At 36.5% G+C, this 13,452-nt stretch overlaps 1 protein-coding gene across 10 annotated transcripts in view; it reads left to right on the top strand.

The window, feature by feature from the left end:
- Positions 1-13,452, top strand: part of TMEM132D (transmembrane protein 132D) — a 288,591-nt gene that overhangs the window by 67,088 nt on the left and 208,051 nt on the right. Inside the window, exon 1 of one of the 10 annotated variants that reach the window (XM_083803695.1) lies at positions 12,670-13,440. The exons of the other annotated variants lie outside the window; for them this stretch is intronic. Coding sequence (XP_083659821.1) covers positions 13,425-13,440 — 16 coding nt within the window. The 5' untranslated portion in view covers positions 12,670-13,424. Of the gene's footprint in view, positions 1-12,669; positions 13,441-13,452 lie in introns of those variants that run through there. 10 annotated transcript variants of the gene reach the window in all.

Below are 13,452 nucleotides of genomic sequence, written 5' to 3'. Positions count from 1 at the left end.
GCAAGTTATTTACATTAATATAAACAAATACATGGCACATTTCTTCACGAAGATTGCCTTTAAATCATGTAGGGGTTGTAGTAAGCACGTTTTATCCTTAAGAGTGATATTTTCTGTTTCCACATGTGTATGGAGGTGTGTAAGAAACTTGTCACTGATTCTTGTCTGCAGATCCAGACCTATTAGGAAGAGGATTATGAGAAAACAAACAAACAAAAGCCACCAAACAAATAAGAAAAAGTATTCATAATATATTAGAAGGTAGTACTCCTTTCACTGATCTATACAGAATACTTCAGTCTTCACTGTCATTGCTACATGTGGTTTTTGTTCAATTTCTGATGCACTGAAGCTACAAATAGAAGTGTGATTGCAGCATGAGTAGATAAACTTAAACTGGCTTTCCTCTAGCTGATGTAGGTACCAAGACCTATGAAACTTAATCCATTGGAAAGCTGCTACAGAATATGCTGAAACCATTAATTTGAGTTTACTGCATCTGGTGGAATGGGGTATTAGTGAGATGGAGACAGTGTGGCTCCAAATCACTTCTCTCGTTTCCTTTTGTTTCTCTGTAAAGCTGCGAAGCATGTCTCCCTCTGACCGTTCATCTTACTCCCACTTTGAAATTTTTCTCCAGACTTTTTTTTACCTCAGAGGCCTTCCAAGGAGGGGTGGTTGCCCTGAACATGTTTCCTCTCCTGTGCAATGTTGTTTGGGTTGTGGAATCCCTGCAAAACAGATCCAGGTTTTCTCCCTCTACAGGCTGTCTATCTGTATACCATGCATATTTTGCTTTTTAACAGAAAATTCCATCTAACAGCTGTGATCATTCATGCATGAACACAGCATTTCTTCCCGTTTTACCAAAGGCAATCATGAATATCCTACTGAAAAGTGTTGTGTAGTAACACTGATAGGTAAGATTAAAAGTATGGTTATATTCTGCATGTGAAGGATTGCAATGGTAGAATCAGCAGTCTCATGGTATTTGGTGCTTTTCAGAAATTATGGATTTAGGTATGAATCCCACTTTCATTTATTAAAAAAACAAAACTTCACGTTTCTGTGGTTATGGAGGAAACTCTGAACATATTTGAGTCTTTAAGGTTTATATCTGAAGACAAATAAAAAGAAATCCTTAATATTTCTGTGCAAGTTATTGCAATTCGTTTTTTGTGAGACAAGAGAAAAACAGACTTAGACTATAGCTATGAGATGTATTAACTCTTAAACCTGTAAGAGCAGACTGAAACATTAGAGCTGCAACTGTTCTTGTTTTTTTTTTCATTGCTGGTTTGGGTGGTACAAGGAATTCAAAAAGGGCAATGAAAATCTTTGTTCTCAGTTTGACTTCTTGTTTATCTGTCTTCGAGTTTGTTAGGGGAACAATAATTTATTATAATGCCTTCAGCATCCTCAAATGTTATAAGAAGTTATATATATATAATGTGTTATAAGAACACAGGGTCAGATTATGCAGTTTAGTTATTGACTTCATTTCTGGTCTGTATAGGCAAGTAACATTGTGAAAGATATCTGAAAACTTGAAATTACAGACAGTACATATATTTACTCAAAGTATGTCTTTCCTTCTTGGGGTCACCTACTAGTGTCCCTCAGTTTCTGCAGAATGCTCTACTGCTGTTAAAGTCAATAAAATCTCTGGAGCTATGCTGGGGACTTGGCCCTAATACCTTACTGTCTGTAGCTTCCCTGAATTGGATCGTTATCTGCATTTAGATCATTCCTATGTCTCTGCAGATAAGAATAACAGCTGCACAACACGCAAGTAAGCTACGGGAGAATCAAGAATACTTATATACTGCATATTTCATATAGATCTTGCATAAACATGGGTATCTCCTTCCCTCCCTCTGCAAATTTTCTGTGAGATGCCAGCCTGTTTCCGAAAAAGGCCTTTTTTATGCAGTCTACAGGTGCAGTGTGTTTTGGTCACTCAGCTTCATTCACTGAAGCTTTCATATCAGTCTCATTTCTTTATATCAGTCTCATTTCTCTATTTCAGTTGTACTTTTAAGGCATTCTAACAATGCAAAAGTGTATTGTGACAAAATGTGGAGGAAAAAAATATATTCTCTTGGCACATATTTATTTCCAGGTTATTAAAGAATGATGAAACTGGATTTTTCTTCTAACTCCAGCTCTTATTTTTCTCTCCTGGGAAAAGAATCCCTGAACCAGAGCTAGTGGATGGCTGATTAGAGAGATGTACAACGTTTTTGCAATTAACATATTTTGCTTTTAAATATCTTTGTCTGAAAAGCACATCTTTCTCCATAGGAAAGCATAGTTGGAGAAGTATTCTCTAAGATGAAAAAGCTATTCCAGGGCCTGCCATGTTGTTTTGTTTTGTTTCTCTTATTTAATCTAAAGCATTAAGGCAATTTACCTAGTCTCCTTCAGTGCATGTTATTCTAATACATAGCTACTATGGAATAAACTTCACTACAGATCTATATTTTCTTTTCAAGATATTAAGGCCAAGTGTAAAATGCAGTATTGAAGTAGTACATAGAGGCCCAACAGAGATGTTAATTACGAGTTTTGTTTTCCTTTGATATATAGCTGTGAATACAGCAACGGTGGTATGATTGATTAGTTTTTTGGAAGAAAATATGGGAAAGGTAAGTTAATTATATTAACTTGGCTCTAAAACTTTTCTCTTGCAAAACTTTTCTCTTGGTCATCAAGATTAAGTGCTAGATGTCTGTATGATGTCTGAGGTTATGAAGGGGAAGACAGAGTAGAAACATAGGAACTTGCTTGTATGAACTGACAGTATTCAGTTTATGATTTTGAAATCTGTGAGGAGAATTTGGAAACTTTTGAAGTCCAGCTGAAGGCTTTCATTTTGCAAGGTGTCTGCCACCACTGCATCGATCTAATAGCTGGAATCTTTTCCAGTGAAATTTTGAGTTAAAGGAGAGGCAAAGGTTGGATGAGCCCAGTTGGACTGGTAATTTTCAGGTATTTCAGTGAAGTTATGCTAGGTGAATGTCTAGTCTAAAGGAGGTCTTGGTAATGCAGCCAGACTCCCAAATGTGTTGAAATCCTGGGTGAGCTCTTCTAAGCCAAATGTTCATTTTGTTAACAAATCCTGTGCTGGAGACACTTATAAACCCATTTCTTTCTGACTACTAGTGTTGATGGCAGCGTGCCTTGCATATTCACTTTAGAAGGTGTCCTTGCTAAAAGACTGAATGCTGAGGATGTGCGGATGTAAGGGGTTTATTTAATGCTTCATAACTTCTGAAGGAAGAGATCACAATCTCCATAAATTAGAAAAATAGTTCATCTTGCAGGGTATGCTTTCTCTTCCATAATACTTAGACTTCTATGTTTACTTCTACTTTCACTGTCTGTAAGCAAGATGTGTGAAAACAATTAACCTTGGCTAGGATTTTAAATATAGACATCTCCATATAATAGCATGCCACATTCTTGTAAGTAGCTGGTGAATCCTATAGCACTGTTTTGAGAATGCTCCAGAGAAACAGTATGGACACACAGCTTGAGTATAGGCTCTGAGTAGTGCTATATGGACAAGAATAATGTAAGGTCATAAAAATAACATTGTGTCTGTATTGGATTTTTGTGTCTGAGGGCTGCAGGGTCCCCGTGAGGTGAGGCTGGGGCCGCCCCATGCTGCACACAGCTGGTTCCAGCCTGGTTTTTCTGGGGTGGAGGTGGAGGGGTCAGGAACAAAGGTGTGAAGTTGAGCCTGGAAAACCAGTGTGGGTGGAGGAGGAAGGTGTTGTTTAAATTTGTCTGTTTGTCACTATCCAAAAACTATTTTGATTGGCAAAAAAATAAATCGGTTTTCCCCAAGTTGAGCCTGTTTTGCCTGTGATGATAGTTGGTAAGTGATCCCCGTCTTTATCTCAACACACAAGCTTTTTCATCTGATTTTCTTCCTGTCCTGAGGAGTAGGGGGAGTGAGTGTCTGGGTGGGCGGCTGGCAGCCAGCCATGGCCACCCCCACGGACCTGCATAGATATTTTTGTGTCGTGTGGGCATAACTGCCATCCCATCCCCAAAAGTGGGATTTCATTTTGACCGAAACTATTGCTTATTTGGACTAGTTTTCCAGCATATTTGCCCTTGAGTCAAACCACTGGATTCAGGCAAAATAACAGGACCTTTCTAAAATAGAATGCTGTACCTGAGCTTGTGCGCTGCTGGGAAAATATCAGTTCTTAGCAATACAATACTGTTTAATTTATGCCTTGCAAACATAGATGAGGCATGTCTGCTACCATTAGGAAGTTGCAGGTGAAATGAAACACAGCACTGTTACATGTAGTAGAGGGATAATATAGGACTATTGATGAAAAAAACAAAGGGAGATTTTGTGTAGGAATTGGAAGAAAGGTGGGAGTTCTGGCGAATGGTCTTTTCATCCTAGATTTATGTGTGAGATCTGTGAGCAGCAGGATTGTCCCTCTCCAGTCTCACCACATATGGAAAGTTATGGAAGACATTTTTGAGGGAAATTATGAAAAAATTATGGGAGTGCAAAAGGGCTATGATCTATCTGAATGTTAAGACAAACAGGCTAATTTGATCTCCTTTAACTGATTACTTAATGTTTAATTTCATCCTGTGCAAATAACTGGGGGAAGTAGGGGGGAAGCACACCTCAGGTATTTACTTTTTTGTGTTGCTACTGGTACAAATATATGTGCAACTTAAGGGTCATCTTGCAGCATGTTTTTGTTTATAATTTTTGGAGACCATGCCTTCAGTTTCCAGAGTTTTTCCATTTAGTTTATTACTAAACCTGCTGTAACTTTAGCTCTTTAACGCTATAGAAAACTGCAGAAATATCTTCTTTTATTGAAGGGTAGAAGGAAAGATTCTTTTCATTTATGTGCATATTTTTCATTCATGTTTTGATACATCTTTCCAATTTGGATTTCTGGATCACACTCTGTATGCATAGCGTATACTGTCTATCTGTACTAAGGTTGAAACTGCTGATATTTTGCAGCTTTGTCTATAGTAGGTCCTGCAGACAGGTGAAGCTAATTTGTGTCTTGCTGTGGACTCTTTCAACTAGTATACTGAAATCTAACGATGTGAATGTGATGTATATTACAGGTAATTACAGTAAAATATCCAACAGAGAATGGGAATTGGAAATCTGTTATGAAACAGTCACACTAAAGATTTAAAAAATGTAATCTGTGGCCAGTGATTGAAAGCTAATATAAAATCCCTTTTTCATGTACCTATGCAGAAAACTTTTCCATCATCTAGGCTTACCTCCAGGGCAAATGGCTTGATGGTCAGAGAAGAGTTTCTTTGGAAATAGGAAACAGTCTGTGTCATAAAAGTCAAGTAAGATTTGACCCTAACACTAGACATGGATCTGGTATAAGCTCCAGGAACCGATGTGCTTTATACCTGATTTAGAAGACAGTTGCCTGCTTTGTCACCAGATCTTAAAACTGGATCTGATACTTGATTGCTTCAAAGAGCTAACAGGTATTGCAAAGTTCTTTAAAATGCTTTAATGTTAGGTATTGTAACAGGGCAAAGTAACACTGTCGCACCAGATTATTTTTACATTCTTTATTCCAAGAGCTTGCTCAAGGCATTGAGTTTTCTTGTTAATGAACCTGTCCAGATAAGGTATAGAAGAAATGCTGCATGTGATCCTTAATATTCAGTTCTCCAGCAGTTTTATTGGCCAACTAATTCTCCAAAGGCTTGGAACTACGTTTCCATACCTGAAGCAGTAATTTTACTTCTATTGTTTATTAACCACATAGTACCTTCTATATTCTTTGTTAGGTGATAAAATGACTTGGACATTTTAATAATATCTGGCAAATTATTTTAATTTCCCCTTTTATGTGATTAATAATAGGCTAGATAGACATGTGGATAGCGTCTAGTTGCTATGTGGATTCATGCATATATAATGTAATATGGAGCATGGATGGATATAGAAACTAATAAGCAATCATTATAATGGGTTATACTAAAAAATTCTTATCTGAGCACTTAAAAAACTTTAAATGAAAGATTCGGGGTTTGGAATGTAAAATCAGTTTTGAGTTTTACAGCTTCAGTTAATCACTATTGAAAATTGCTCCCCAAGACAAAAGAGACAAATTCTTTAGAAAGAAATATTTTGCTCAATTTTTCTAAAGCATTTTGTCCATCCAGGGAATTCTCTATATGTGCTTTGTTCACAGTAAGTATGCATCTCACAATGGGAGGGTGCATTACAAAACAACAAATTGCTGTTGTCTTTAGTTAGGCTTTAGATTTCAATTAAATTACATTGAGGACACCATATTTTGAGGATTTTAATTTTTTTTTTCCAGGATATTTCCAAAAGTGCAGTCAATAAAATCCAATGTTAATAAACAGGACATTTGCAAATTAAACTGAATTGGGACTTCACTAAATTAATTACTTAAAACTCTAGAAAGTTTCTTGGAAAGAACTAACAGAGAGTCACTCAAAAGGAACAGGAGTAACTAAAAAGTATATTGCTTGAGAAGGATCATAAAAGATGTTTTTGGTTGTCATTTTCTTGGAGGAACTGGAGTGGATGAGACTATACAGTTCTGAGGTGAATAAAGTAAGATATTTTGTGTCATGAACAAAAGCTGACAATACAAAACTCTTACCTCCAACTGAATCTTTTTCCTGGCTTTTGACAGTCATAATTTATAGACTGCAGCTGTGTGGTTTGCATATAATGTTATGTAATTGTATCATAGAGTATGTGACATTAGCTAGAACTGGAAATAAATAAGTTCAATTTCAGATATATAGCTTTTAATGAGTTCCATTTGATTTGATTCCAAGTACAGGAGGCATTTGATGTGCTCCCAAATGCACTTAATTATTTAAGTATTATCAATAATAATTATGATAATTACTTTTGAAGATTCCAGAAAATCCGTATGCATTAAACAATTTAAGTTTTTTTCTTTTCTTTTTTTTTTTTTGTGATTTATTTATTTTACCCTATTTGGATGAATTTTAATGTTTCTGAGAAAAAAGCTTAAAATTCCCAAGAAAAGATGTGAAAGGCTATCTTAGCCTCATCCCTTAGGCTTAGGCATCTTGTAATTAGATTCTTTTTAGAAGTCATGTAATTAATTCAGTATTTTTTATGTTTGGACTCAGGAATGACAAGTCTCAATGACTTGTTGCCATAGCAGACTTGTGTCCTTATAGATCATGGAAGGTGTCTTTGTGGTTTCCAGAGGCAAGCAACTTAAGAACATTAATGTTGGAGGAATCCCCAAATCTTGTGATTGTGCTACAGAAGTGGTTGATTAGAAAATGATGACACAGAAAGATCTCATAGCATTAGAGTTTAATAGAAGACTAAACTTGCAACGTCAGTTCTCTTTTTGCTCCAGTTGAACTAGAACTGTGTTCTAAGGTACCTTGTAGTACTCAATATTTTGATATGTGGCTTGAAAAACAAATGCAATAGATTTTCCTTACAGCCAGATCTCAGTTTGAAATTATTTTCAGTGGCAATAATGGAATTAGGATTGACTTGGATGTAAGGATTTGGACATGTTGATTTGTTCTTGCTCCCACCTTTGCTCCCATATTCCCTAATAGAAGCACAATCTGTTCCATTTAATAGGCTTTGTTCAATTGCATGACTTAGCTATTTGTACAACAGCGGCCAATGGTCTCCCACTGTAATGGAGGTAGTCCAGCAAGGAGTTTTTGGATGCTCTCCCTCCCACTTCCCCAGATGCTTGTATCTCATTTTGGTCTCTATCTTTGTGGTGGCATTTGTCATAATTCTCTGTCATAGTGCACCATAGACATAATCATGGGTTATCTCTACCTCCATATAAGCAAGAAGAACAGCTTGCAAAATGCTCCTTCACTAGCCTTTGGGCCACTGTTCTCCAATGTTAGCCTGTAAGCACAGAATTACTAATGTTCCTTAAGCCTTTGTTAATCACAAGGCTGCCAAATCCAAGATTTAAAATATAACTCGGTACATATCAATGCCTTATTTTTATTCTTAATTGTGGTCCAAAGGCCAGACTGAGGAGTTCAAACTGCCTACTTCACAGCATGCAGTTTTCCAGTATTTATTTAGTGCAAAGCTGTAGACCATACAAAGTAATCCCACTGCAATATCAACTCACAAACAATTTTCTAAAGCATCTTTAATGCACAGTGTTACTGTACCCAGAGGTGTAGGAGAGCAGTATTAATGCAGGCGTGATAGTTCTGAGTGTTCATATGAGTCCTCAGGGAATAATAAACAGCTTGAAATAACAACCAACAAATTCTCCAGGTGCTTTTTATCCATGTGTCGGCAACCGTGTTGATTCCTGATCAATGCAGAGTATTAAGACATTTATATGATTGAGATAAAAAGCTGCCAGGTTGTACGAGCATCAGGCTTGTATAAGATGGGAGAGCTGAGTAAAGCCAATTGTATTCTATTCATAAAATGCAGGAATGGAACTTGGTAACATAAAAAATACCGTCGGTGGGAAGATTTTGATTTTAATTTAGTACGTGTACTAGGAAAGCTGAGTTATCTGTAAGTCACTCAATTACCTGATCCTAGTATTTGAATATTTTGCTGGTACAAAATGAGAGTCCCAGCAATAAGGCACAACTCATTCCTTAGGCAGCAGAAACACAGCGCCTTTCTTTCAGATGCAATCCCCACACAGCTCGGAGTATGCCTGTCGTGACAGTTACTGGTTTTGACTCTCTTACTCTGGATCAGCAGAATCATCTTTCTTACTGATGCCAGACTTTGGCATCATGGAGCTTCTCCACTGAAGCACTGAATAGACAGAGTACTCATGTGACAATTAGTTGTCTTAGCTCGTGTCATGGAACAAAATCTAGACAAAGAAGCTGATCTGGAGATGATAAAATCTTTTGGAACTCTTTCTAATGGGCTGTGTGGAGATTTGGATCAGACTGCATTTTTTGATTGAATGTACCAAAGTCATACATGGTTGCATAAAATTGAGTTTCATCCAGCTTTTCTTTGAAATCATTTGATAATATGAAATTCCCATAGTATAGTAGACCCAGCTAAAATATTGACACATTCTCCTATAAAGTGAAATCACTGGTTTCTGTTCAACTTTTGTAGCCATCCGCTTTAAATAAAAGAACAGAAAGTTCAAAATGACAAAATCTTATTAGAATCCTCAAATCCTGACTTGCATGAACAAGCAAACCATGACGTGAGTGATCTTCCTTAGTGGCTTTTTTTTTTTTTTGGTTCCCCTGAATTGGGGGTTGTATGTGGCAATCTAGTGGTCTGCAGTCTAAATCAAAAAAATAATTTGACCAAACCTAACATGTAGAAAACTATACATGTAGGAATGTGCTGTGAAATCTAGGCAAACATCTGCCAGGCTTGGGTTTCTCTATATAAGTTTACACCCTTTTGGAAACTGTTTATAGGTACCTCTTGGACAAAACATTGAATATTTTTTTTTTTTTGCTTTTGCATAAGTAAATATAGAGCCCTCCCACCATTTATTATTGTCATTAAATGTATTTCAGAATATTAAAGCAGTTTCTTTTTAAAAGTTTGTCAGCAAGTTAGGGGTTATAAAAGTATTTTCTTGATTTTGTGGACATAATTTTGTTTTTAATTGTTTTTCCAATAGAAATCCAAATGAGGTAATGTTTGTCAAATAAAGACAAAGCAAAAATAAAACAGAGACTTTACTTTTCTGCTTTTTTTCCTCATTCCTGATTAGTGGAAAATATTTTTAAATGTGAATATTATTATTTTCAGAACTCCCAGGTGTTCTTGTCATGTTATAGTAAAATCCACCCCCTCACAGAATTGCTTTACACAGTTTTAGCCAGTTAGTGCAAAAAGAAAATCTTTCTGACCCTCCCATTTACCTTTCAGGGTCTATTTCTGCAGCCTTTCTTCTGTAAAAGATTTACTCACATGAGTAATCTCATTAGCTTAAATTGAATGCTGTTGGGATTAACAAGTGTTTGAGTAAATGAGAAGATTTTTATCCATCCCTCTTTTTGAAAATGGAGATGTTAGAAACTGTTCCCTCTTAAATATCTTCCTAGCAACTCTTGCACCATTCAAGTTACAATGCAGTACATAAAATTCATTATAACTCAATTATAAGGCTCATTAGGTGGATGCTGGCATTTTGGTTATTTTACCAAGTTGTGAAACATATTCATTTATTATCCATGGTATTGTTAAAATCAGAATGGTACAGTGAAACTAAATATAACATACAAGATTGTTCAGAGCATAAATCTGTGGATCTTTGCCAAAAAAAAAAAAAAAAAAAAATGCTTTATGTTACCTGCTTTATAATCTTCCTGTGCTATGCTCATGGCTGAAGCACAATGGGAGAACTGTACTTTGGAGGTGATAATGAAGTCAGAGCACCTTTGACAGATTGCCACTGCATGCTGGTTTATGGTGGGTTTTATCCTTTTAATCTCTTGAATTTTTCCAGCATGTAGAAGGTATATTTATCTACCTGTGCACCCTTAAATATGCTCCAGCTTTGCTTTCTTTGTTAATTAGCCTTGGTTTCCACGGTAGAGTGCTAGCAACAGCAGAATCTGTGACAGGGACTCAAACTTCCAGAGCGCTCTCTACACAGCTAACGGAGTAATTTGTCCTGTTTCAAGCAGTCAGAGTGAGTATTTCCACCCAGGATGGCATTTACCAGCATTGGGGAGCTTCTTTACTTTGTGGATCATTAAAGCAAACTGCAGCTGATCATTTTGAAGTCTGAATCTACTGTTGCAAGGGTGCTTCCATCTATGAGGTTCAGAAACTAGGTTAGCTTTTGGGTTTAATTACTCCTTTCTAACTCTAGGTTTTTCCCTTGGTTCAGTGAATGTATGTACTTGTAAATGTTTTATATACTTCCACTGTGTGCTAATTAATACAGTTTATGCACATCATGTCTTATCCTAAGGTGTCAATTTCCTTTTGGTGTCCATTTATTATTAACTATAATGAGAGGCAAAGAGACCTCAGAGAAAGCTTTTTCCTCATGTTGTTTCTTGGGTCCTTTCTGTCAGGACCTCCCAGTCCTCCCTTTAATTCTTCTCAGGTATCCTTAAGTTACAGATGACAACCTTTATACATCTGAACAGGATCTCCCAGTGTCTGGTTATGGTTTTCCATGTTTCACTCCCTGGTGACAAAAATATAAAATGGAGCTAACATTTCACTTTTGGCCTGAATTCTACCATATGACTTTAATCCTATGAAATTCACCAATCTCATATCTTGCTACTATTTAGTAATTTGTGCCTCAACATTATGAAGTCACAACTCATTTAGATTGTATTTCCTTTATGCAGAGATTATCTTGATTTTCTGTACAGTTTACAACTTTATGAGTCTTCCTATCATAAAACAGTATGTAACAGCTTTGAAGTGTTTAGAAATAGGTGCATTGCTGATGATAGGTGAAGACCCCTGAGAGATGTATGAGACAGCTCTGTCTCATGCTCCTATTCTGCAGGTGAAGCCCACTGCTGAGCTTGACGTGGGGAATTTAACATTGATTGCCTGTGACATGTAGGCTCTTGGGGGTAAAGAGAGGACTCTCATCAGTCTAGCACACTTCATCCACATGTGCAAAGTTGAAAGGTTCTTAATGCCCAAAAGAGATGAAAATATCACTGCACTATGAGGAGATCAGAACAGACTGGTACCTTACTTCTCAAGTGGCCTGCCTGACATTTGTTTGACCTACTCACAAAGTATAGAACTACTTTGTGAGTGTGGTGGGCACAGTCTGATTCCAATTAAGAGCTGCTTTTCCAGCCTAAGGCAAAAAGTGTGCTGCTTACTTTGTAGTAAACCGACACTCATGTATTCCCAGGAGTGTATTGACCATGTTTTACTTATTCCCTTGCCATTCTGTCAAAGCGAGTTGAAAAGTGTTGTGTTTGTTCTTTACTCTCCTCCTCAGTGGCCAAGGTAATGAATCTTCTATAGTCTGTCAATGTCTGCATCCTCTCCGTTACTCTGAGACACTAAGCAAGATAAATGGTGCCATGTAATGACTGTGTAAGAATTCTAGTCATGATTTGTCTAAATGGGCAGGGCAGCTCCTGGAGTTACACACTATCATCCTGCAGATCCTATTTCAGTTGGACTTTGAATTTAGCTTTTGATGTTTAAACTGGAGCCCTACTCCCACAAATCTCAGATTAAGTGAAGTCTTTTATAATGCCTTTTGCATGGTCATTTCTCATTGCTTCCTGTTTTAGAAGATAATGGACACTGTAAATTCTCCTATAAGAGCCCCTGTGTCAGTGAGAAACCATGCCCCAGAAAATGAAATTCTTCTGCTGTGTTGAATGTTCAAATTTCAAGCTACAGAAACCTCCTGAGTAAAATCTACTCAATGCATAGTTTCTGTATGAGCAAACTGCTGTACAATCCAAAGTCATATTGTGTGGCAGCCTCCTCTTTAGGTAAGCACGTAAATGAGAAGTGCTGAATCTACTGTTTTAGACAGTAATTCAAATTAGTAGTTATATCGCAGCTGAAACTTTAACATGGACATTATTCATATGAATGGGAGTAGTTACAAGTTAATGCTCACACCTTGATCAGGAAAGGAACATTGTCAAGAAAGAAATTCCAATGGCCATCTGATATTTTTTTGGTGTGTGTGAAATAAAGCAATAAAATATTTTCAAAGGAAGATTAAGATAATATAAAGATGACATTTATTATTCATTTATTATTCTTTCACCTAATGGTGGTATATTTAGCTTTTTTTAGTTTGCATTTCTATTTTAATTACAGACAGAAAAGGGTGTTATACATTACTAGGTGTTCTTCTGCTGGATAGGATCATTCCTCTGTCATGTATTTGAGTAGGATATATGTGACCTTTAGCTGTGAGGGATGTAAATAGAAATTTACTATTCTTTTATTTTTTCCATTAGTACAGAGTTTTCTTTGGGGTATAGAAATATATAGCTCGATTTGTATTGTATTTTCATTTAATTATAAAAATATTGTTTGGCTTTATCATCGATATGGAAACATGCTACTTCAACAGTTGAAATATTGGCACAGAAGAAACACTTTTTAAAAGTTACCATCTGTCTTTGGTCAGTCATTCATGCTACTAATACCTACCCACTGGGAGTTGGGAAAAGACCAAAGCTTTCATATAGGCTAATGAACACAGGATAACAACTTTACTTAAACTTAATTTCACCATGGTACAATGACCAGCTAATTGATCTGCTATAAAAGACTGCAAATCGTTAAGTACTAGAAGAGATTATGTGAATTGGGCTGTATTTTGGTCAAGAGACAAAGCCCCTACGGTTTGTAGCTTTGATTACATTCTTTGTCTTCAGAGATTATTTCCTTTTAGTTCACTGACTTCTTGTGAATGCAGAATACTAATGGTAAGAGACCAT

The sequence above is a fragment of the Anser anser genome (assembly GCF_964211835.1).
Source record: "Anser anser genome assembly, chromosome: 18".
In the NCBI taxonomy this organism is placed as follows: domain Eukaryota; kingdom Metazoa; phylum Chordata; class Aves; order Anseriformes; family Anatidae; genus Anser; species Anser anser.
Note: the sequence above shows the minus strand (reverse complement) of the source record. Positions and strands in the feature narration are given on the sequence as shown.